We start from the raw sequence: 27,272 nt of genomic DNA, 5'->3' as shown, positions 1-27,272 counted from the left end.
GGCCAGTCCGAATAATCCTCCATTGGAAGTTGTGCCTATTTTTAATCTGTCAACTCATGAACTGAGTACAAAAGAAAATGAGGTGTTTAGTCATGGTTTATCATTTGTGCCCACGAATAGAAATGATTTGTTTAGCACTCAGGTTGAAATGTATGAATGTTTTAGAATGATACAGCTGTAATATTTCTTTAACAAAGCGCCACTGCAAACACAAAGGAATGTCACAGGATTACGTTGCCCTTCTACATTTTATCCGGCAACTAACCTGATGCCAAAGGAATTAATCACCTTTGAAAATGTGGTACTAACTGAAGTTGAACAAATGTTCTGTGGGAGGAAGTATGTTAGATACAATTTCTCAAAAGATGAATATTAGACCTTAAAAACCCTTGCCAGTCGGGATGAGATTGTTATCAAAACGGCTGATAAGGGTGAGAGTATTATCATACAGGACAAGAGTGACTATGACCATGAAGTGTTGAGACAGTTGCAAAATACTTTACACTATGTAAAATTACCTAGAGACCCAACCGATAAGATTAGAACAAGTATTTTAAGTATTACCAGTTCAGGCTTGGATGGCCTGTGGTTAAGCCAAAAAGAATATGATTACCTAAAGAAAAAAGACTTCTTGATTCCGGCGTTTTAAACGCTACCTAAAATCCATAAGGACAATAAAAAAACCCCGGTGGACCAATAGTTGCGGGGTGCCAATCTATTTTACAACCACTGTCTGAGTATGTGGACTTTTTCATAAAACCTGATATGGCCCTTACAAATCCTATACTAGAGACAGTACACGTGTGATCAATCGTTTAGAAGGAAAATCATTTGACAAAAAAACAAATGTCCTCGTTACGATGGACATAGAAAGCTTGTACACAAGCATACCACAATCAGAAGCCCTAAACAACATCAGAAGAGTTCTAGACAAATGACCCTGTCCTCATCAGGTTCCAACAGACTTTATTGTTAAATGTGCAAAGATTGCACTGGGGGATAATTACTTTATCTTCTAGGGGGATTTCTATGGCCTAATAAAAGGCGTGGGAGCAATTTTTGCTCCGGATGTAGCAAATTTGTTCGTAGCCTCGTTCGAAGAGAAAGTAATTTATAACACCAACACCTTTATTAGTTGAATATGGAGTGTCTACTCTATATTGATGACGTTTGTTTAATCTGGGAAGGATCTGTCTCAAGATTACAGGAATTTCATACATGGTTAAATGAGCAGGATACCAACCTGCAATTTACAATGGAATATGATAAGGAGTCCATAAATTTTGGGGATTTAAGAATCTGGAATGATGAAGGTGAACTCTCGACAAGTCTTTTTACCAAACCTACAGCGAGGACTACGCTCTTAAGATATACAAGTAACCACCAATCTCTCTTTTGGACACTTTTTACGTATTAAACAAAACTGTACCAGAAGGGAGGATTATTTTAAAGAGGGTAAGATTCTACAAACAAAATTGTCAATGAGAAATTATCCATACAGACTTGTGAAACGCTCGATTAAACGGGCCTGGTACTATGATCGACAGGCCCTATTACAACCCAAAACTCAGCAAGAGAATGTGTGCGATTCGATCACATGTGTAACCACTTTTGGATCAGAATCAAATACGATCAAAAAGAATGTGACCAAGAACTAGCACCTTATACAGAAAATTGAACCTCAGCTCAAGTCACCACGGGTCACTTTCAAAAGATCACAAAATTTGAGGGATCACCTTGTAAAAGCATATAAGGAACCAGTTGCCAACACAATACAAAACATGTGGGGATTAATGCCTGTTGTTGGTCACTATCCATGTGGTTTTTGTGTAGCCTGTCAAACATCAGTTGTAAAGTCCTGTGTTATAAATGGAAAAAACTGGGTACTGTGAGAACATTCGAACTGTTTAACAACACATTTTATTTACTGTATACAATGTCCCTGTTCCCTGTACTATGTAGGTAAGACCACACAGGAAGTTAAAAAAATTATTTTGCAACACCAGTCACGTATCCGTTGCAAAGTTGAGACTGCACCATTGGTGGAACACTATTTAGAAAAGCATCATTCCCCGGGTGACATGAAAAGGTTTCTTTTGGGAACTGTTACAAATTCAAGAAGAAGACATAATGTGGATCGTCTGCTCACGCAAAAAGAGAACAGGTGGATTTGGGCAGCTAAAACGGTAGAAAAGGATTGAATCTGTTTGTGGAATGGCAAACGCTGGCCACCCTCTAGTAACTTGATTTTGACTTCTGATGTATGATAAGTTTCCAGCAGAAATGTTTAGGCAGTCTTATTCACAGTGAACTTGGAGGTTATTGCAATAACCGCATGATTTCCAATACAGAGTTATATGACAGAATTAGGAAACTGTGAGACTCCCACTATGTGGAATATCATAGGTTATGACCATTACAGTTAAACAGATAGAGGGATATTTCATCCTGAACAAATTAAGCTCTTGATAAGCTGTTACTGTCTTTTAATTTAATCAATATTAGGCTGTTGGGAGGCTTGTTGAGCATATGGCTACATCGGCACTAACATTGCCTGACTGGCTGCTGATTTCTATAGAAGGCCTGGCATAACATTTGGCTCCAAGATGGCCGACACGTTGCGTGAGTCCTGATCACATGATCCCGAAAGGGTCATAGAGCGTTTGAGACGCAGCGGCAGCACTCGACTGATTTGGCGAGCGAGCAAGGGACGGATTCATACAGTCTTCCATAAGTAAGTTAAATGACCAAGACGATGTAGATAGGATTTGGGTCGCTCTGATGTTTAAACATTGTGTTTACAGCAGCGCATTATGTTTTGTCTCCTCTGCAGATAATATACGGGCAGAGTATAGTGCAATCTTCGTGTGTGAGTACTTTTTGTATTTGTTTAGTATGTGCTGATATGACTGCACATTGATAATACGTTTGGATATACTTAGAATACCAGAGATCTTTGTAATTCAAGAGCATGTATTTATATTTTGTTTGTAGACCTATCACATATATGCAATAAAGAGGCGGAAGGTAAGATAGAAGGACCAACATATATGGTGTCTAATGTTGGTTCCTTGTGATAAACTAAGTTGTTCATGATTGGTTGTGGTTACTTTTTAGGACACGAAGGTTGAGGTTTTAATTACCTGTCGTCCGTGTGAGTAATTAGGTTTACATATTTAAGCTGTTTGTCCATGTCACGTATACAATTATATAATACGCTGCACTAGTGGTGTAATTTGGCTATAGTTGTAGAGGTGTTACACACGTATTACACATGTGGTAATACATTTGATTAGAGGTGTAGTTGTTAAGTGGTGGTGTAATGTACACTTTGGATCACCTGGTTTGGTGAGGGCAGACGATACACATTTTTGTACTCAAGGAATTTTGTAAATATGTTTCTGATTATGTATATGTTGTTTTATGCTAGATTCATGGTGCAACACATGTCCTGATGATGGTCTCGAAGAATAACAGTTTGTGAGTCCGAAACGTCGACGCCATGACACTTTTTTATTGTATACCATTACTAATCAATGTGTTTGAACCGTATGTATACTGATAAGTAATGTATATATGGCCAAATTGTTAACACTGCCCATATACTTGTGTGCAAAAAGTGTCAGAAACTACTGCATATGTCAGAAACAAGGAAGCAGTAGACATTGAGTTGCCATACATGATTCGATAGATGGATTTATGCCTATGCTATGCTACAAAGATATTTCTATTTGTACCTAGATTAATTCTATCATAAAAATATTTGTTTTGATTAAAATTTCTTGAGTCTGATGTAATTGTGTTCACTGATGTGACGAATTTAAAATCCTAAAAAACGTTAAATGACTCCTCAAGGATAATTTATGCTGTGTTATTGAATACACCCAGTTCCTTGGGGAATACTGGGTTGCACTATTGTTGTGTTGGAGCATTTCCAACAGTCAGCATGTTTCCACTTTAACATCAATTAATATTTGTAGGAAATAGGTGTATTAGTTGTATGGCTTGCACAAGTAATAGGTCAAAAATGTCATCTTACTGGGAACCAAGCATCCCATTGTAGCACTTGAGCTCTCATTGTAGCGAAGCAGAGCAGGCAAATGGCTGCTCAGGGGAAGTGGTGTGGGCCAGTAACCACTGTTCACTGGCATGCAATAATACCACTCAATAAATGGTTGTCCAGTCAGTGCTTTTTCTTTAGAAGAAGGAAAAGTATATTTATTACACACATACACTACTAAATGTTATGCTTTAATTCACAAATATGTACATAGTTAGATGGAAAACACCATAGATGACAGCGCACAATCACTGTTGACCCCCCCCCTTAAAGGGGATCAGACAAACATATAAAGTAAGTCTATTGGTTGGTCAAAAGTTCAAGATCAACAAACCACATGTTAAAGACATCTTTTTGTGTAAATGTAATTATCAATTATAATTATCAGGCGTAAATGCACTTATTAATGTTAATAAAGTGTATTCACTGTGATTAGTAATCACAATCAACATTATTATATCAATAAAGCATTTAAAAAATGTGCAAAAAATGTGTTTGTGTTTTTTTTTATTCAGGAACCATGAAAATCCCACTATAACAACACCCATGAGAGAGCATCGTAATTTGATTACAAATACACGCAAACACAGACTCAGCACAAACAAAGGCACTGTAAAACTTGCACCTTCCTTTAGCATTGTTAGACCAAAATAAATAAAACCATAGAATAAGCTCCTAGTGGGAGCTGTACTCCCAGCACATGCTCCAGAGTGGTTGTGGTATCTAGTACCCTGTTAACATAGGGTCAGTTCCTTTGTAGATACGCTTTTGGGGGGAAGCGGCAGTGCTCCTGCATCCACCCACACTTCCTTTATTTTGTTGGTGGTGCCCCTTCCATCCTGGGGTCACCATGAATAGCACAATGTGTAAATAGAAAGGACCTGTAGGGCATTATGGGGAGCTCCAGCCAGAGCAGTGAATACTAGATGAGCAGCTCTTCCTCTGCACAGGGGAGAGCCGCTGCCTTCTTCTTTGCATCATGGCGCACAGCTTTTCCTTTTGCTTTTTTTGTTTTTGGGGGGGGGGGTGCTTGGACCCATTCAGGCAACACCATGCCTCTTTAACATTGATGCAGCCAAGGGAATGCATCCCTCGCTGCCCGCTGACTCCCACGTATCCCGCACCTCTGTGTATGGTCGCAGGAGCCGGCAGCTTCTCTCTCCCTGCCCGCTCCAGAGGGCAGGAACTTTTCTTTTTATGGTGGCAACTGGCTCCCCCCAGATAGGGGCATAGTGAGCGGGCCTGGCAAACTACTACTGGGGGTGGGGGATGCACAATAGCACTCCTTCTTTTCTCCTGCTCAGGGAGGTCAGGGATGGGATCTCGGTCCCCTTCGTGGTGGCACCAGCCTGGGGGATGGGGTTACCAGGCTAAAGGAAGATTCTGGGAAGGAGAACCCAATCACCCCCCCCCTCCCTGCAAAACAATTAAGAATAATCATCCTGGGGCACCCAGGGTGTAATTTATGAAAAGGGCAGTGGAGCCCTACGTGCTCCTTTCAGGAGCAAGGTCAAAGGTTGCCAATCTTCTGACTACATAACTCAGGCCCCTGGAAGCCGATTTCGATGATCCTGGGCTTCTTTTACTCTTGGTGGTAAGCTCTAGTCACCAAGGGACGTTTTAGCAGACCTCCCAAGTGGTAATCCAGAGAAAACTGGTTCACCTGGCTCTCTGTGCCAGCAAATCTCCTGGCCTTTGTGTCTGGGCACAGAAGTACAGGGTTTTCCAACAACTGGTCCTCTGGGGGATGTAAGGGGGCCAGCCTCACTGGTCCTTGGGGCGACCCACTCGTCCTTGGGTCAACTGGGGCAGAATCCTTAGTCCTTTGTGGGCATCCGAGGGTTCTCCCTTCCAGTTGTCCATGGCTCAGTTCCCGAGCTGAGCCAGAGAAATCTGCCAATACTGGATGAGCCAAAAGTTGTACAGATATCTTTTGGGACTTGGAGATTTTGGATCACAGGTTACATCCCATTTTGATACGTCACTGCACTCTGTGGGCGAAAGTGAAGCAAAATTGCACTCTAAGACAATTGTCCTCCTATGTGTATAATAAAGTGTCCCTTCAGACAAACAGTAAATCACACTGATTTCCCCCCTGAGTGTACTCTAACATTACAAGGTCTGCCCCAAGTCAATATCAATGCTACCGGATTGCACACAACAGAAATCTCCCATATGCAGCCTGCAGAAATGTGTGCATGTGGTCACATGTAACCAACCAAGTGACCCTTAGCCTTGCTGCATCACAGCAGCCTTATCTGAAAAGGCAGACAGTGGTCTGAAACATGCAGAGTGCATTTGCCATGTGATTATCGAGGGTGAGACACATGTTGTGAGACTCACTTAGAGTAAAATGTCCAAAACCAGGTGATCAAAAAAGCAAATAATCTGGGCTCACTGAATTGACAGAACCCAACTGCAACCATATAGATTTCCATTGCATATATAATTTTTCATTTTTATCAGCATCATTAAAGAATTCCTTACATTCAGGTAATTTTAGAAGAGACACTAACCAACTTAATATAATTTGTCCAACAATGAAATCCCCCTTTGTCATTCTTTAACCCCTTCGATGCTGGTGACGGAACCATTCCGTCATCAGTCACGGTTGAGCTGTGCTGATGACGGAATGGTTCCGTCATGACCACACCCAGTTAAGGAATGTCCAGCACCGGAGGGGAATTGGGGCAGCAGCCAAGGTGTTAAAGATACACCTCTACTTATAGACAACAGACACCACCATTAACAGTTTACCACCACCAACTCCAACACAGACTCCGGGCCATCCAGAACACTGATGCAAGAGTCATACTTGACTTCCCACACTGCACCCACATCACACTACTGTGTGTTTTGTATTTATATAGTGCCTTCTACTCAGAGGTCTCGTATTCATACAGCTGTGGAACCCTTCCTTGTTTTCTTGTGAGATGTCCACTCCTGGGCACCCCCAAGGTGAAGCCAGGCATCCAAGCGCTGCTGGGGCCGTTGTGGAGATTAAGCAGGCTATTGCCCAGAGTCACAGAGTGGGACCCATGATTAGACTAGGCACCGAGGCGAGAATTATCAGGTCCGGGGAGATTGAGTCCAAGAGCCGCCGAGGCGGGAATTGAACCCTGGTCCCGGGCCAGACCTCTGCATCAGGGTCTGCCGCTCTACCCCTCATGAAACTTCACTGGCTCTCCATTCACAAGAGCAGCCTATTCAAACTTGTCACACACACACATACCAAGCCCTACTCAACACAGAACCAGCAGCATAAGCTTTCACCAACCTACCAAGCATATATGCTCTGCCTCACTCTCACTTTCAAAAACTCCCCACATCTGCAAAATTGGAGGTTGCTCATTCTCCTACATCACATCTACGACATGGAACAACCTCCCTCAACACACCAGAGCCTCCTTCTTACTTCTTAAGTTCTGCAAGAGGCATTAAGACTTAGCTCTCCTTGTAAGTACCTTGAGGACCACACACCTACCCCTGCCCAAGTGCCTCTATACCCTTTTGAGTGATTAGTGCACTATACAAATCAACATAATATAATGTACAAGTGTACATCAAATGTGGCTACATTCCCAAGCAGCTGTGCTTCACAATGTGTCAGTAAAAAAAGTATGAGAAGCAGGATGCGAATGTCATAGGCTTCCCAAGCATTAAACATGTGATTAAAGATTTTTATTGCACATACTTTCACACCTGCTGCATGTGTTCAATTCACACAAAGTGAGAGTGAGCAGCTACCTGATGTTGCACGCCATCTTCATCAATACACTGGGAGCAGACCTCTTCACTGGCACACTGCCCATTGAATATTACTTCTCCTTCAGGGCAAAAGCAGCCTTCAGTTGGCGTCCCTGAGCAGGGGACATCGCTGGTATCATTCCCACAGTGCTTAGTACAGGCGGTGCGACAGTGATCATAGACCATTGAGCTTGGGCATGTGATGGCTGCAAATGAATAAACAGAGCAAATCCATTTCAATTCTTTTACATTTAAGAATCTTGATTCACTTCACATACATTTAATTTATCAAACATTTAGTACTTAATTTGAGCAGGTGGTTTCTGGTGCACAGCACCAACACCTAATTGTCAAAACAGGCACGTATGACACATGGTGGCGATGTTTCTCTAATTTGGAGATGAGCACAACAACAGTTGGTAATTAATTCAATATACATAGAAAATGGCTAATACCCACCCTCCTAGCCATTCTTACAGCTTTAGGAACCCAGAATAGTCTGAATTGTTACACCTGTGAGGGTTAGTAGTTGTGTTGGGTCGGTCATTGGCTACGCTGGCAGGGGGCATACCGACTGCAGCATTGACTTCATTATACTTATATTTATTCTCATAGCTCTTATTAAGATTCTCCTTCTATTTCAGTAGAACACAATATATCATTAATTGTGTACTACCACAGCCAATGTATCCAGTGAACTCGTACTGCGAGGGGTTCTTGTGGTTCTTGTGGCAACTGATGATTTTTTAACCAGGAGACATGGGGCCATATGTATCAAGCTAATTAGCATTCGCAAAGGCCGAAATTCTGCGAATTTCGGCCTTTGCGAATGCTAATTTGACAAATGGTATGTATCAAACATGTTTGATGCAAAATAAGGAATTGCAAAATTTGCTATTCCTTATTTTGCGATTGCACTTAAGGAATCGCAAATTTTGCGATTCCTTAAATGCAATGTATCAAACAAAAAATATCCAAAAAATGCCATTAAGGATTCGCAAATTACCACCAACTTCTAGTTGGTGGTAAGTTGCAAATTCTTTACAAAAAGCTTTTTTCCAAAAAAACAAAGGTGCCATATGACGCCCATACATGCCCTTAGGATATGTATGTGCGCCATATGCCCCCAAATGTGTTTTTCAGGGGTGCAGCAGGGTGTTCTTGAGACACCCCTGCACCCTTGAAAAAATCCCTAATTTGCGATTAGCAAATTGCTAATCGCAAATTGCCCCTTCATTCCTATGGGCCTCCTGGCCCATAGAAATGAATGGGTAATTTGCGATTAGCAATTTGCTAATCGCAAATTAGGAATGGGAAGGAATCGCTATTGAATAGCGATTTTGTACATACATACCGTTTTGCGAATTCCAAATAGCGATTCCTTAAAATTCGCTATTTGGAATTCGCAAAACGGAAGTATGATACATATGGCCCATGGTTTCTAATCACAGCTTCTTCACTTGGGGAAATTGCGTGGCCTTACATGCCTCTCATTATGTGCTAGTGTTTCAGCTAATATCTACAAATATTGATATTACTTAAAAACAGCGAAACCCCCTTTATCAAGCAATGTATCCTTACTCGGAGATTTAAGTCCATAATCATGTTCTCCTTTCTCTGAGGTTTTTATAGGGATTGACCACGGGCTGAAAAATTATCCATTATACTCCTCAAGGGCTGAGCATTTTCTCCTTCGGCACTACTCTTACAAGTACATTTTTTTCAGTTTTGTTATGCGCGCGGGGAGGGCTAGCTAAGCCTAAATAAAACAACACTACTGTCTCCCTTCAGTTTTCTGATGATTATTTTAATTCATTTCGTTTTCAAACATTTCATAAGCTCATATCAATGTATACTGCGTTCTTGAAATTGCTGGACTCAAGGTGATTGTTAACAAAAAATCAAGACTGCTAATATCACCTTTGACCTGTCTTCTTTTGATCTACCGTATGATCATGGGCTGCTCCTTCATGTGGGCAGAGGCGCGTCGCCCCACTGCTTTCTCGCAGTGCAGGAAGCCAAAACATAAAATGGTATTATGAATACCATTTTATGTTTCTGCTTCTTGCACTGCGAGAAAGCAGAAAAATGGTTTGGTTGGGGCTGGGTGGGTGGTTGGTCCTGCTGCAGGGCTGGGGAGGAATGGCTTGCCCACTGTTGTGGGCGCTGACTTTTTGGTCAGTCCCAGGGCCGACCACACCAGTCATACGCACTCTCCCGTTTTCTCCATGTAGGCTGCATGCAGCCTGCCTGTAGAAAACGGCCTCCCCATTGACGCCTGTGCGGTCGGCGTCTAAGCCAATCACAATGCTGCCGTTGCAGCATTGTGATTGGCTTAGGGAAGGAGAGGGAGGCTGCCTACTTCCTGGGACTCGGAAAGGAGAGAGAGAAGGAGACGTGACGTGGGACCAGAGGCAAAGGTAAGTTTTACTGTATATTTATTTTTTTAAATTAAACCCTCCACACCCCCAACTGTGAGTCATGCCGACTGCGACTGCCATCAATAGATAGTCAATTGAGCCAATAATGGTTTGCTCCGAATTTTCGACATTAGTATATGCAACTAGAGCATTTTGCAAATAAACTGGGGTAAGATGCAATGCACATTTTGTTATTTTTTTATTTTTTTATTTTAACCGAACAATCTGCAGAAAAAGAATGCAGCATAGGCTTCATTCAATATTTCTACAAAGTGACGAAGAGAAGTGTTTTAAATGGACCCAGAACCAGAACTCTTGCAAAATCATGAATTGATAGACTTTTGGCAAAGATAGGTTCACTACGGTAAAGCATCTTTGTCTTCATCACCTTTCAAGAGCAAGTTGTGCCCAAGGCTTCCATTCAGAAGAGATGGCCAGTTAAATTAAAACACATTTCAAGCTCTGAAAATATAAAATGCCTGCTCACCAGACTAAGGAATTAAAAATGAATAAGGTTTAAAATGCTTCAACATTTCATATTAAAATACCACAACTGGGGCTATAATAAACAAAGTGTGCTATAATAAATAAAGCACAGTAGGATGCTTAAAAAATCTGGGATATCTGCCACCAATAAGAAAAAAACCGATGCAAACAAATCTAAGCGATGAAAACCTCTTTGGAAAGAATGCAAATTTGTGACTGCCCTCTCGGTCAGTATGGCCCAAGCAGTACTTTGATGGCAGAGTTGTCGTGAAGTTGAACATTGAGAGCCAAATGTTCAACCATTTTTTAGTGGTCGCAAAAGGGAAATTGGCCTGTTTGTGACATCTAAAAAGGGTTGTAGCATGTATCAAACGTAGTTTGCGAGTTGGTAACCTGTTACAGACTCACAAAATAGATTTTGTAAGTTGCTACTGGGAAGGGGCATGCCAAGAGGCTCCGTGCATTTGCGAAATAATTGCATTTTCCACCTGTTTTAAAATGTTGGTAAGCTAGTTGCAAACAGGAAGGGATCCCCATAGGACCCGTCCCCTTTTGTGTTGCCAACAAAAACGTTTTTTAAAAGTGAACCACTGCCTTCTCTTAAAAAATTAAACTGAAACATTTAATTTTCCTTTTTTAAATACATCTCATTTCCCTTTTAGGAAAGCGGACTGCATTTAAAAAAAATGCTTTACTAAAAAAGCAGTCACAGACATGGTGGTCTACTGACTCCAGCAGGCAACCATCCCTGTGAGTGCTGGAAAATCCCAATGGGCCGCAAAATGTGACATGCCTCATGAATATTAATATGGAAGGTCCTTTGCGACCCATTTGGGAATTGCAAACAGTGTCTCAGACACTGTTGTACATAATTGTTTGCAACTCGCAATTTGCGAGTCGCAAAACACCAAGGGGCAGATTTATGTTAACTGGCGCATCCTCAGGGATGCGCCAGTTAACATGCGCCACAGTGCGCCACAGCTCCGCCAGCCATGGTGCGCCGCATTTATAATGCGGCGCACCATGGTGCAAAAACGGCACAGATGCGTGACGCATCTGTGCCGGAAATGTGGCGCATTGCTGGAGTTGCATCGCAAGCGCGACGCAGCTCCAGCAAGGCTCGGGGGTGCCCCATTTTAGCAATGCTGCGTCAAGACCTACGCCTGCTTCAAGCAGGCGCAGGCTTTTGACGCAGCATTGGCTTAAAAGTGACTGAGTGAAATCTCATAGATTTCACTCAGCCACTTTTGCGAGGCGCACCTGCCCCGGCACGCCCACCCTGTGCCGGAACGCCCAGAAGCGGCGCAGGGCTTTACAACGTGACGCATCTGCCTAGATGCGTCACGTTGTAAATCCTTCGTAGGGATGCGCCACGTTTACGCCGCCTTGCGTGACGCAACAGCGGCATAAACGTGGCGCAGGGGCATCATAAATCTGCCCCCCAGTGTAGTACCCTCTTGCCCTTAGACTCACAGAGGACTAAGGGCCATATTATCAAGCATGGGCAATACATTATTGCCGCTTTAATCGGCAGGAAACTGCCGATAAAGCGGTGATAATGGGCTTGATAATATGCCCTTGTGAATTCCCATAGAAGCCCAGGTTCTGGTTTGTCTTTAGAGTGCAATGGCTGACCATGTCGAAGGCGGCTGACAGGTCCAGGAGGATGAGGCTGATGTTTCGCCGTTGTCTAGTTGACGCCTGATGTTGTCTGTGGCGGTGATTCCCCACGAGCACTCAAACAGCGACTGCAAACAGTTAAAAACATCGCGAACAAGCAATTCCTTGTGTTCGCGTAATTTCTGCGTGTTCGCCTAGATTTTTTACCGTTTCGCGGAGATTTGCTTAACGCGATTACGCAAATTTCGCCCACCCCTAATTTAAAGCTACAGCCTGTGGTTTTATCATAAACTTTGTTACCGTAAAAAAAAACACTGAACATAAAATTCTTCTAGCTAATATCAAATGCCTAGAACACCAATTTTACACCTCTTCATCCGACTCTGCCCTACAGCAGCTTGTTCGTGCGGAACTCGGTTTTAACAAAATAACTACGGACAATGCCTCATCTATTCTTCTTTGTATTAGTGCTCACTTTTATAGTGGACGAAATAAAGTTGGGAAACTTTTGGCTAATTACCTTAAATCACAGAAGGAGCACGTGTTTGTAGAATCCATTCATTCACCAGATGGGAAACTTCTTTTCAAGAATCAGAACATTTTAGAGGAATTAATAAAATTTTATAAAAACACTATAAACTCTGGAGTCCCCCTCAACTCTTTCTCTTATTGACACCTATCTTAGTCATGTTTTACCCTCCTCCCATAAAGATCTTGACTTTGCATCTCTAGAATCTGATCTGTCGACTCTGGAGATATTTCAATCTTTAAGTCTTCATAAAAAAGATAAAACTCCGGGCCCTGATGGATTTAAGGTAGAATTCTATTTACGCTTCTTAAATATACTTCTTCAAAAACTCTTACAGCTCTTTCAATAATTTCATTTTTCTGGTACGTCGGAAGGCCCCTTTTTAAAAGCTATAATATGCCTGATTCATAAAGATGGTCGTGATCCCAAACAGTGTAAAAAGTATCGTCCTATAACCCTGGTAAATGTTGATTATAAAATTTTTGCCAAATTGCTTGCTATACGTCTTGAACATCTTTTATCGACTCTAATTGGTCTAGAGCAGTGTGGTTTTGTTAAAGGTAGACTAACTTCCAATAATTCCCAGTTATTCTTTAATGTTTTGGATAAGGCTCCAACTACTTCCTACTCTTTAGCTGCAGCTGCTATTGACACAGAGAAAGTTTTCAATAGGGTAGATTGGTCATTTTTATTAAAAACTCTTCATTGCCATGGTTTTTGTCCCAAATTTGTTTTGCTTATCTCCTTGCTATATCTGGCCCCAAGAACTTCTGTCATAATCAATATTCTCACCTCTCAATTCTTTCCTCCGCAGCGGGGAGTACATCAAGGTTGTTCCCTTTCTCCTCTTCTTTTTATTTTATCACTCGAACACTTTTTATCCCATATTCGTTAGAATACTTCTATCTCTAGATTTATTCATGGTGATCAACATTTGAAATTATACGCCTATGCAGACAATATTTTATTCTTTATATCTCATCCTGAAACCTCTATACCTCCTTTATTGCAAGAAATATCTGATTTGTCCCTAGTTCCAGGTTGTAGGATCAATTCTGCCAAGACATAAATCCTCCCCATCACCAAATTTTATCACAAACAACATTTAAATTGTTCTGAGTTCCATTGGAATAGTTCTAAAATCAAATACTTAGGCATCTGGTTTAATAATTCCATACTAGATTCAGTTAAAAGTAATGTGAAGGAAGCACAAGATTGTATTTCTAAACTTCTCTCCAACTGGAACCCTCTTTATCTTGTTTGGTCGGCTCGTCTTGATTCTATTAAAATGATGATCACTCCTGTTTTGTTATATATCTTTTCTATGAGCCCCATTCATATTCTGTCTATTTACTTTAAAAAAAATTGACTTCCTCCTTTCTAACTTTTTATTGAATAATAAGAAATCCAGAATTTCCCTGTCACATCTTTCGAAACCTAAATCCAGGGGTGGAGTCAATTTTCCAGATTTTCGACTTTATAGCAAGGCCTTTTGTCTTAAACTAGCTTCTAAATGGGTCTTACTGTCTCCTCCACTTTTACACCTTTATGGGTTAATGTTGAACGAGCCTTACTTGCACCTTTTCTATAAAGGTAGAGCTACTAAAATTACCGTCACTTCTCTTCCGTTGTTAAAACACATAAGGCCTCATTGCCAGTTAATAATCACCTCTAGAGACTACTTCCTATGATCGCCTCTTTGGTACAATTATCTCATTACTATCAATAATAGACCTATTTACTAGAAATCCTGGAGACTTAAGGTAGTTGTTTAGGTCCAGAATATGTTTGATGGTTTCCCTCAGTTTCAGGACACTTCTAAATGTCCTTGTGTGTATAGGCATACATTCTCAACCCCTTATGGAAGTGATTCTAGATGTCTTTTATTCTCTTCCTTTAAAAGAAATGACACCTACAGAAGATCTACTTCTCAGAATATTGGAAGTCCTTCCGAAAGCATCCCTGATTTATAAACACCTTCATACCCCAAATCCTGATCATCCTAAATCCAAATTGGAACTTTTGGGTTGTGTTTGGAGCATCAATTTCTGGGACATGATTTGGGCTATGGAAATCTCTAAATCTGCCTTCTCCACTCAATCTATGCTCTTTTTATATCATGGATTATATTTTGCTACACTTTCCTTGGCTAACTTTACACACACTGATAACAAAGCCTGTTGGTCTTGTGATTTCCCCCTGGGAGATTGGATGCTCCTCTTGTTGTCCTGCTCTGCTGTATCCGCCTCTTGGAGGAATATTTGGTCTCATATCTGACTCATTTTTTATTTATATACTCCCTTATCAAACAATATTCTTTTTACAGGTAGCTTATCAGAGCTGTTGAGATTGCCTCCACATGAACATGGTTTATTCGACTTGTTGTTGGCTTTAGCCTTTCAGCAACATTTCACTAAACTGGAAATGTTGAACTAAACTGTCTGTTAAGATCTGGTGGAACAATGTTTGCCACTATCACAGATTGGATGTTGCCTTTTCCTCTTCTTTTAATCCTTTTGTATATATGGATTTATTTTGGTCACCATTCACAAATTATTTGAATAAGACTGCAATTATCCATGTTCTGAAGTCAGCAGCTTTGGCCATCATGCCACATCCTCCCTCTACTTTCATGGGTAGTAGTTAGTTCCGTTTTAGGCGGCACTAACAGCAGAAATGGGTTACTGCAAGCAGCCTCCTGATGATAGCCCCGCCACTTATTTATTTACAAATTAGCCACTGATGGTACCCATTTGTTTTTTTTTGGTATATCACTTCATAATGAAATTTTGCTGTTTTTAAGTGGGGTAATAGATGCTATTATAACTCAAGTTAATGTTTTAAATGTAAAGACCTCAGTAGGAAGGAAGGCTGACTTTACCTTGACAGAATTCAAACTCAGGAGCAAGAGTGAGCACTGTACCCACTAAGCCATTTTACCCACTAACTCGCCCTCACAACTCATTGTGACTGCTTCTTAAGGAATATTTAAACCTTCGATTACATTCTTCATGGGGCTCTTCGGTTGTTGAGCTGTGACTATCCGTGGTATTTACTGGTCATAGCCTTCATGGATAGTCTGCTCTTCCTTTAACTTGTCCCCCTGAACAGGTCTCACGTAGAGTCTGTCATATGTACTACCAGCAAGTGGCAGAGCTCAGGCTAACATGTCCCCCAGTTCATTATGCCCTTCATGGGAAGATCAGAATGCAGCATAAAAATCTAAATAAAACACAACCATGAACACTCCAAACACCCTAACTGAAAACAAAACTAAATTTAAAAAAAAAACTTTAAAATTCCAAATTTATGGGGGCATATTGAGAGAAAGTAAAATTAGTTCTCAACAATTTTACAAAGTGCATGTTTCTTTCTAAAACAAATAACTCACTGCAAAATCAATCTGGCGAAGTGCTAAATAAAAACAGTACTCTAATTGTCCCACAGGATTTTCTAGTAACTGCTTCTCAGTCAGCACATAAATTAACAAAATATATATAATAGGTACAAGATTATATAACGTTTTTATTGGTGCTTAAAATGGAATAGTACTATCAAGCATGAAGCAAAAATGATGTAGAACATATTTTCCCATTGTTTGCATCACTTAAACTATAGGTAAGCTAGTGTCATATCATGACACCCCTCCACATCTATACTTTGGAGCAGAAGGCAACCATGCACCGATTTCAGAAGGAACTAAGCTGTCTGCAGCATAAGTACAAACTTCATTGGCATCTGCTCCTGCCAATCGGTAGTGGGGCGGGTAGACGGTGAGTGGACTAGGGATGGGGGAGGATGGGTGTAAAAAAATATGATCACCCCTGCTGGCCAGCCAGCTCGCTGGCCGCCTCCGTCCTCATCCTGGCTTCCTTGCTAACAGGAAGCAGGAAACACCCAGGCTCCCTAAGCAAACCACAATGTTGCAACGCTGCATTGGGATTGGTCTGTGCACCATGGCTCGGCACTCAGACAGGGAATAGGAGCGTTGATATGTTCTCCACCTAGGCTGTAATACAGCCTGTGTGAAGAACATGCAGAGTGCGCATGAAGGCCGGCACGAGATGGCCAGCCAAACAGTCATGGGCACTTAGGGAGTGCCACTCCTCCACCCCTCTGTGCTGCCCAGCCTAGCCCCACCCCACCCCGCCCGCCCCGGAAAACTGCCTCAGCATGAAAAAATAAAATGATAATAATCTCGTGCTCTTATAGTTTTTATTTTCATTTTTTGCAGTCATTGCTGAAAGGCAGTTAGGCGATGCTCCTCTGCCTTAGTGGCGGGGGCCCCTGACAAACTCAACAAATTCATGAGTCCATACATCTGCTTAGACAGACTGCACAGCAGCCACCACTCGTTGACCCTCATTATGAACGCTCCTGTGTTCAAGGGTGAAATTGTCACACTCTACAGATCCCAATATCAGGGGCGTCTGTAAACGTGAGGGAAAGAATTAACAGAGATGGCTGGTAGGGCCCGAGGTACCTATTTGGCAGTTGTGGTCCCGATTTCCTAGTTATTCTTCATTACTGCCCATTATTACACCCACTGTTTTACATGCTTTATCCAGATAAAACCACTGGGTGTAAAATAAAGGATCCACAGATTTACCGCAGATCTTGTAATCCCTTTTGGGATGACAACTCCCATTGGTGTACTCGAGAACTTGTGAGTGGGTCCTTTGTCTCTGATTTGTGCTGTCTTCTGCTCATGCAGTACCTTCTGCATTTGTGCACAGATGCATTACAGATTTTCTCACTCCAATGCGTCAAGCAAGCCGCACCTTACACTGAAAATATCGAAATCCCTCAATGCAAGTTAGCCAGAATGGTTCACAGACAAAATATCGACTTGTTTTTCATATATAAATATAGATATATAAATATAAATATATATATATATATATATATATATATATATATATATATATATATATATATATATATATATATATATATATATATATATATATATATATATATATATATATATATATATATATATATGAATCCACGATCCTGAAGCGCCGAAACCAGCAAACGGACACAGCCAGGTACAGACCACAAACCATATATATATATGCGAAAAACTCCAAACAACACCACTTCCGAGTCAGATCGGCGATGCAACAGAGGAGACGGACCACCAAATGCGCTTCACAGGTTCTTTTTTTATTCCAAGATTGACGGTAGGCAAGAGGGCACACCGCGTTTCGGGCTAGAAAAGCCCTTGTTCACATGCAAGTGAGCCAGTTTTAATTTTTTAATTTTATAATGCAGTGCACACCCTATCAGCCCGCCCAGTCACATGATGTCACAATGTCATAAACATGAAAGACATACTACTCCTATCTGAGGGAGTATAGTGCAAAAAACTGGATTTTTAAATTAACAAATAGTGTGTATATCAACTAAAAATCATTCTTCAAGGCAACATGCAGCTAAATACAACACTATGCGATAATTGTACAATACAGACCTACAAATATTATTAGTAAGTTTTCCATATACTCAATTCCGGGATAAATCCATTAAACAAACCGTAAATTTCACGCATGATATAATAGAAGTGACTGGAGGATCCTAGGCTGATCCATAAGTGCAAATATATACAGATTTGACTGGTTCTAAGTCTGCGTCAATATATATATATATAGATATCTATCACCAGAACGATTCCTCCGTAAAAAAAAAACAGGGGACACAGCGGTGAACCATTGGGAGCTTCTTTAATTACTTTGCTGCAAGGCACAATGCATTTCGGCGCAATGCCTTCGTCAGATGCCGCCAGCCAAAATGAAGTTCCTTCTTCACCCTCCTTTGTACTCCTTAGGCCCTCCGAATAGTAGGAGGTCAGCAGGCTCCACCCAAAACGATATCAGCTGCTTGCCAATGTCCAGGACTACAGCTCCCAGCACCCTGTGTTGCGGTGAGTACTGTGTGGGGCTCAAAAATCCTTTGCTCAATGAGCGCTGTTACCCCATGCAAAGGAGGGTGTTTGTATTTCAAAAGCTTCTTGAATAAAAGTACGAACCCCCTTGGGTCTATATATATATATATATATATATATATATATATATATATATATATATATATATATATATATATATGTATATATATATATATATATATATATATATATAGATATATATACATATATATATATAAATATCCACTGCCTTGGCCCCGATTTCGTAGTCCAATGGCGCTCTTATCACCGGTGCTGACTACAAAGCAGAGCCCCGCTTTCATATAGTCCACAATTCTATCGAACGATAGAGAAAGTCAGCACTCAACAAAGGATTTGCTTCCCAATTTCGGAGATTTATTTTCAGATTACAGCATCATCTGCACAACACCAACGCGTTTCGCTACACACTGTAGCTTGTTCACGGTAAGGGTACAATGTTGCGGTTCTCTCTTATGTTTTGAAAAAAACCCATGGCGGGTTTTTTTCAAAACATAAGAGAGAACCGCAACATTGTACCCTTACCGTGAACAAGCTACAGTGTGTAGCGAAACGCGTTGGTGTTGTGCAGATGATGCTGTAATCTGAAAATAAATCTCGGAAATTGGGAAGCAAATCCTTTGTTGAGTGCTAACTTTCTCTATCGTTCGATAGAATTGTGGAATATATATATATATATATATATATATATATATATATATATATATATATATATATATATATATATATATATATATATGTATATATATATATATATATATATATAATATATTACATAATAAAATTAATGAAAACAAATAAAATAGATTTGGTATAGATTAAAAAATATATAAAAAATAAACCTAAATAAAAAAGGTAAACACATATATAGTAGTTTATATAGCTTTATATTTACTTTAAAACCATTAATAAACTATTAGTTTTAATTAATTTTATAATTTTACAATTATATAGAAATGTAAACAATAAGTATAATGTTCTATTCATATATACCAATAGCATAAAATCTATTAAAAAACATTGCATTACAAATTAAAACATTAAACTATTTAAAAAATGTTAAACTGAAATTTCCCACTCCAGTCAGTGCAACAGTAGGGAAAGTTTTGGATAGCGGAGTGGAAAAAAATTACTTTTCCCAATCCAGTGAATGCAACAGCAGGGAAAGTGTTGGATAGCGGAGGGGAAAATATTACTGTTCCCACTTCAATTAGTGCAACAGTAGGGAAAGTGGGAAAGTGTTGGACTTCGGAGGGGTAATAATTTCTGTTCCCACTCCAATGAGTTCAACAGTAGGGAAAGTGTTGGCTAGCGGAGGGGTAAAAATTAGTATTCCAACTCCAGTGAGTCAACAGTAGGGAAAGTGTTGGATAGCAGAGGGTTAAAATGTACTTTTCCCACTTCAGTCAGTACAAACAATATTAACGACTTACATATTTTTAAAAACGATATTTTTTTACTTCAGAATCAATATTCGTGACCATGATATTCTTGCTGTCAATATTTCTGTGTCACGATATTTTCAACTCAATATTTGTGTAAATTGACATTTCGGCCGAATACCAGGCAGAATAGGGTGGGGATTTTTTCATACCTGGTAAGTACCACTGCTCTGCGACAAGGTATTTACTAGGTGTGATAAATGCTTCCTTTTCAGAGCTTTAAACTTGAAAAAGAGGCATAACACACAGATCCAGTTATTAGGACACTGAACTTAGCATTTCTTCTTTTCTTCTAGGCAGTTTCACCCTAATCATTTCAAAAGGTTTGTCCTATATGAATCTATCAGCAGAAAACTGAGACAGTGTGATAATTAACACACAATTTGCAATTCCGATCAGTGAGTAAACTTGTGTTTGCAAAGACATTGCAATTTAGCCCTGAATTTGTAATGAGAGCCTGTGAGTTTACCAAGGTCTGTTCTAATTTTCTTCAATTGAGAGGCGGACCACCTGAAGAAATTTCAGCTACTATGTGCATTTAAAAGTTGATTTTGCAAAGACATCAAAAATATGAACAGAAATGCTGACTATGCACTAATTGCTCCCATTAATGTTTTTTTTTCAATAACTAACTAGTGCACTTTTGAATTTGGATGTATGCAGAGTTGACCAACCTGCTGTTTCAAAAAAGGACATTGTTAGTTCATTAAATGAGATAAAAACTGTAGTTGATATCGGCTTGTGCCAAAGATGGTTTCCAAAGCTACTGGTTCTGAACAAATGAAGGAATTAAGAAGTCAAATACCCTGGGTTAAGGACCAATATTTTTGTCTACGACAATTAAATGATTTATTCCGGAAATATTGCCTCTATTTTGCAAGGATGTAATAGTTTCATGTTAAGTAAAGCCTCCCCTATGGCATGTTGCCACATTTACTGACATATTGTTTCTTGCTCTTTAACAAGTTACATGACGATGACACCCCTGGCTGGCGTTCAGTGCGTGTGTATTGCACGCTTGCTATTGTGTTTCTCATACTTATTAACGGCCATGGGAAAAAGAGACCTTTTGATCTTTAAGTATGCAACCCATAAAATAGAGCACTACAGTATTGTTGAACAGTGACTAGTACATTACGTTTTCTATGTTCCCTACAGGAAATGCCCTATTAAGATTCCATTGTTGCTGGCAGCAGAACCCCATAAAGTAGTTTTATTTGATAAACTAATGATAAATGTTTTTATACATTTTATTCAATGACTGGGGAATTGGTACTTAGCCCATGGTCTCAAGATGTGTTCTCTTTCAAGACAAAGTACACCAGGTGCAAGCTTCGCGGCCGCCTTGTAAAGCCAGCCATACCCCTGAAAACCCCACTGTTTGTATATGGGCCTACAGGAAATTACAGTGACCTCATTTTCTGCATCCTGGGAATTGCCCGACCTTCCATCACAAGCAGCAGAAATGGAGTGTATGGTAACCGTGCTGAATAGTTTCAAGATGGATCCAAGAGCCAGGTGTATTTCAAGCACTCTGGAGGTGTGCTGACACATTAAGCTTTCTACTCGCATTTTCTCAACTCAGAAGCAACATTTCTATGTTTGCGTCATAACTTCCTCGCGAGAACTGTGCTGGAAAGGGTATTTTCTTGCACGCTGCAAACACCTATTTAAACTGTGCTCATTCTGTAGGGTTCCCTAATGTAGGAGTCTTCGAATTTTTATTTGTGATTAACTAAAGTAATGTGGTGTTAGTTACAAGAATGGATATTGGTTCTTTTTTCTTTTGTTTTACTTTAAGAATTCCACTTCAGGAATAATGTGCAGCACAACCTTTTGAAATCTCAGCATCCCTGCTGAGAACTGCCTGTGTCATGCCTCCGCCGCACCCTGCTTAAAAGTCTGCGAGCCTGAACTTGAATCTGAATCTCCACTATGTTCATTTTGGCCCCCATCGGTCATATCTTCAGCAGTGTTACTTTGTACAGAGACTACTTCAAGACTCTCATCCATCTGTTTAGAACATTCACCACTTCCATTTTCTTCCTGTCAGTCTGACTGCAGTCTGGATTATGGATTCTCATATTTGTTGTCTAGCTGAATTGTTTCATTAGACTTTAGGATCTCCATTACAGAGAGATCCAGACATTACCTGCCTCTAACCATCCCCCTTGCCTGTTCTCTTTTGCTTCAGCAGCATCAGTATTTCTGATCAAAACTTAGCAGCAGGGGGATCACACAGTTCTAACAAGTCTATGTTTCACAAAGGGTTAATTGTGATTCCATTGGAACCTTACTTGTCATTTCTTGTCATCCTCTGAGGTTGTGCATGAGGGTCCCCAGATGTACTTTTTACACCTGTCCCGAAAAATACCATGGCTATATTTTAGAGAGGGCTAAGAGACTATGGGCCTGATTTAAATCTTGTCGGATGGGTTACTCCATCACAATGGTGATGGAAATCCAGTCGGCCGAAATTATAAATCCCATTATATACTAGGGGATTTATATTTTACTGGATGGGACCTTTGTGACAGAGTAATCTGTCCGTCAATGTCTAAATCAGACCATAAGACTTTAGAGGTAGGTAAAAGGTCTATGGCACAACTCGTTGTACTCTCAACATGGGTCCTAGATGTAAACCCGCTCAGGGTGCTTTAAATTGTGCATCTCTCCAAAGAGATGCACTACCCATGGTGTTTGTCCAATAAAATAACTGGATATCTATGTCTTATTCATTTAAACTTTGCACGCAAATGCAAGTCTATCCAAAAATATTAAAACACAATTCCAAATCCTCTATATGTCGATGCCATATCAGTTGTGATTAGTTATTGCATCTCATGAATCACTGCACTTTGGCAACACAATCTTTCTTCTTATCAAGATTTAGAAAAAATATTCTTTTTTTACTGCCTAATATCTTAATTTGCAATGGAAGCCCTGGAGTGGCCTGTTTGGATCTTCTGGTGAAGGTGTAGTAGTGAATAAGGGTTAATGGGGACCCACTGACCTTGTCTCTTGCTGGGACTGCTGGCGAGCAGCTGTCTATTGTCGCGGGACACTCTCCTCACGCTGCATTACCCTGGTGGGACTCCTGGTCCCAGGATGCAATGCTCTACTTCAAGTGCGCACAGCTGCTGCAGGGGGAGGCGCTGATATCACGCTACAAAGCGCCGCCTTCCCCCACGCAGCGCGGGACCCACTGACCTTGTCTCTTGCTGGGACTGCTGGCGAGCGGCTGTCTATCGACGTGGGACACTCTCCTCACACCGCATCACCCTGGTGGGACTCCTGGAACCAGGGTGCAACGCTCTACTTCAAGTGCCCACAGCTGCTGCAGGGGGAGGCGCTGACATCGCGCTACAAAGCGCGTCTTCCCCCACGCAGCGCGGGACCCACTGACCTTGTCTCTTGCTGGGACTACTGGCGAGCAGCTGTCTATCGTCGCGGGACGCTCTCCTCACGCCAAATCACCCTTGTGGGAATCCTAGTCCCAGGATGCAACGCTCTACTTCAAGTGCCCACAGCTGCTGCAGGGGGAGGCGCTGACATCGCGCTACAAAGCGCCGCCTTCCCCCACACAGCGCGGGATGCGATCGGGCGACAGCCGGGCAAAGCCCGCCCCAGGTGCGGGCCTGTCTGAGCCCGTCCAAGCCTGGAAGAGACTGGACTGGGGCACCTCTCCAATTAGTCACCTAAAGTGAGTTCAGTGTGCTGTTTGAACGAAGTTAAAGTATTGTATGCATTACAATTTGTAGAGGGGTCTCAGGGTATCCCTTAGAGGCCGCAAATACTACGGGGAGTTTTTTATTTGCACATCATTGTAGATCTTTTCTTGCATTTTGTTTAAGCAATTAGTTCTATTTAAGTATGGGAGAGAGCCCACCCCTAATTTCTAGGCCTTATATGTGCCAGAAAGCTTCTACGCGCACACACAACACAAAACCAACTGCTATTGATAAAATGTTACGGCAGGCGATAGGGGCAGTCTCTAATGCAATTGAACGCACAGAAGGTAGGCTTTCTTTGACGCCTTTAGTCCCATGCCCTTCTTTAGTTTTAGAACTGGGAGTTCCTGATATAGCCCAGTCATTAGATATGTCAGACGCCCCTGATTTAATGTTGTCCCTGGAAAGGCCTCTTTCTGTTTCTGTATCTCCTGCCAAGTTACCCATGAAGGGGGCCAAAAGGAAAGGTCCTCAAAGAAAACAAAAGGAAAAAAAGGGGGGAAGCATGAGAGCTCCTCCAAGAGAGTAGCGACAATGATCCAGACTGTGAGTAATACGCCTAATGGTAGCAGTCAGCTAGCATCGGAGCCCCCGATATGAGCTTCGACTTTGCTAAGAGAAATTAAAGAGCATTTGGAAACACACATCTATAGTGAGATAGGACTTGTCAGACAGCACTTAGAGAACCTTACTTTGAAGGTAGACTCGTGGGGAAGCAAAATTTACATCCTTTACAAAACTCTGGATAATTCAAAAATAACTAAAGTGTCCTCCATACAGAAGAGCATGCAGGTGGCCACTCTACCCCGAAATGCTAATAGAGAACCTAATTTTGTAGCTGAGCTTCCTACTCCAGCTAATCTCGCTATGGTATCGGAGGGGTCCTGCCTTGAGGCAGTAAGGGCAGCAAAGGATGGGGTAGCTGGCCAAGGGCTGACGGCAGTGGCATCTATAACGGATATGCCAGCAGAGGGTAGCTCTTTGGGCACTAGCAGAGGAGATTGTGGTAATAACACGGATCTTAATAGATCAATAATTAAACATACTTTGCCATGTATAGATCGGCCCCCTGCCTCAACTCCTTATACTGTCATTCTCACTGGAGTCCCTGAGCTGGAACCAAATAGAGCAGAGCAATACCCGGAGTTAAAAAACAAAGTCATCTTTTGGTTAAATAAACACAGACCATTGCCCCCCCCCCAAATCCAGAGTGAAATTCTATTTGCTAGGCGGGTAAGCTGGATAGGATCAAAGAAAAAAGACATACAGGGGGACTGTGTATTAATTAACTTTAGCGACTCTAGGGCCATCCACCACATCTTAAATTGGGACCACGCAAGGGATACAAGTGGTATAAGGACCTTTCCTCTTGGCTATTTCTATCCTCCCACTCCACTAATACAAAGAATGAGTGGCGTGTACAAAAATGGGAAAAGCGAGCCCAGATTGACCTTTTACCACACATGATACGGGGATTTGAAGTACTCCCGTCCTTTGACATCACAGTATATAACAGATTCAGCAGTTTAGATCTAGTTGATTGACTAAATCCCCCAGTAGAACTTGCTGAAGGTATACCTACTCAGACACCACCACAACAAGAATGCGAAAGATCCAGGCAAGGGGTTTGTCACCTTTAAGACTTATGTATGGTTACAGAAGATTCGAATAGAATGGGAGCTCCATCCAGCAAACTGGGGGACGTTTGGGGACTCCGCAAGGCCACGAGGGGTCACCTTGCCTGTCAATTCAGCAGGAGATAGAAACCCCTGACCCTCGATTGTAAAACCTCTAGATCTATCTAATTTAAGGATACTCTCTTGGAATATAGCAGGTCTAGCCTCCAAGCTAGACCACCCCGATTGGGGAACCTTTATTGATGATCACGGGCTATGTCTCTTCCAGGAGACATGGTCCACTACCCCAATACATAGGTCAGGCTTTGTAACCTATACAATCCCAGCTCAACAGGGCCAAAGTGGGATAGCTTCAGGGGGGCTTTGTATCTGGATTGCTACCCATTTAGGGTGTATAATCGAAGCTCCTAAAACTGGCTGCCCGGATATACTTTGTACTCTCCTCTCATTTAAGGATCAATATAAGTTGGCTATTATAAATGTCTACTCGCACCCAGTGAAGATGGGGCAAACTTCCAAGACCCTAGATTTTTTGTCTTCTTTCCTCTTGATTTTTTTTTGCCTGTCCATTTAGTTGTTGGGGGGGGGCTTTAATTGCCACTTCGAACCTTTAAATGGCATTAGTCCCAATATCACAAGTGAAAAAGATGCTGTGTGGTCAATCTCATTATGTAATACTTACCCAACTAGGGGTTGGTCCCCCGTTGTTCTTTGATTTACCTCACTAACACTCACTTACTCACTAAGGGCATTTAATGGTCCTTTCCCAGCAGACCACCCGGGAAACTCAACCTTTAATAAAATAGGACAGGCTTCTATAATTGACTATATATTGGTTGATGTTGAGATTTGGTCTAAAATTCAGGATTTTGTTGTGTATTCAAGATGTGAAAGTGACCATAACCCACTAGTTCTGGCGCTCTGTAGCCCCCAACTTGGGAACGCTCAAGAGTACCCTATCCAACCTCCTCCAAACCTAATTATAAGTTAAGGTGGTAGAAGAGTCCATGGTGTAGCAAAGGGTTTAACTAAGAGCCTCATTTAAATCTCGGCAGACGGTTTACTCCATCACAATGGCAACGAATATACCGTCCGCCGAAATATAAATCCCATAGGATTTATTTTTCAGCAGGCTGGATATCCGAGTAACCCGTTTACCAAGATCTAAATCAGGCCCTAAGTTTGTGTCTGTGGGTAAAAGTTCTAGAACATATCGGCCAGGATTCTTATGAGACAGCCATTTTACCAGTCAGTGAAAGAATTAAACACTTCCAAAATATTAGTAAGATTTAATAGTCCCAGATTCTCTACAGTGTGTTGGATAATTGGATCAGGCCTAGAGCATGCTTATAAACCCTGCACTCTTAATTCAAGCACACAGAACTGTAGGAAGCAAAAGAAGAAAGATATTTTAGTGATATCCCTAAACAAAAATACTAAAGCAGAATAACTTCAGACCAGTCTTTCTTGCTGCTACCTTGTATAACACAGTTACTTTGTGTTGAAAAATGACTCATTATCTCTCACTTGTCTTTCTTTGAAAGGCATTTTAGTTTTTGGCTGTGCAGGTGTTTATCAGTATTTATATGGTTGTGTTAATGAGAGCTGCCTCCCTTTTGGTGGGGTGTTATTAGT

General features: G+C 41.2%; 1 protein-coding gene across 1 annotated transcript in view; it reads right to left on the bottom strand.

The window, feature by feature from the left end:
• VWF (von Willebrand factor) overlaps positions 1–27,272 on the bottom strand; it is a 1,126,314-nt gene that overhangs the window by 295,642 nt on the left and 803,400 nt on the right. The window contains exon 38 of the mRNA XM_086921215.1: positions 7,808–8,013. Within this exon, the coding sequence (XP_086777341.1) occupies positions 7,808–8,013 (206 nt within the window). The remainder of the gene's footprint in view (positions 1–7,807; positions 8,014–27,272) is intronic.

The sequence above is a fragment of the Lissotriton vulgaris genome, chromosome 1_1, assembly GCF_964263255.1.
Source record: "Lissotriton vulgaris chromosome 1_1, aLisVul1.2, whole genome shotgun sequence".
In the NCBI taxonomy this organism is placed as follows: Eukaryota; Metazoa; Chordata; class Amphibia; order Caudata; family Salamandridae; genus Lissotriton; species Lissotriton vulgaris.
The sequence above is the reverse complement of the archived record's forward strand: the minus strand, read 5'-3'. Positions and strand labels throughout refer to the sequence as shown.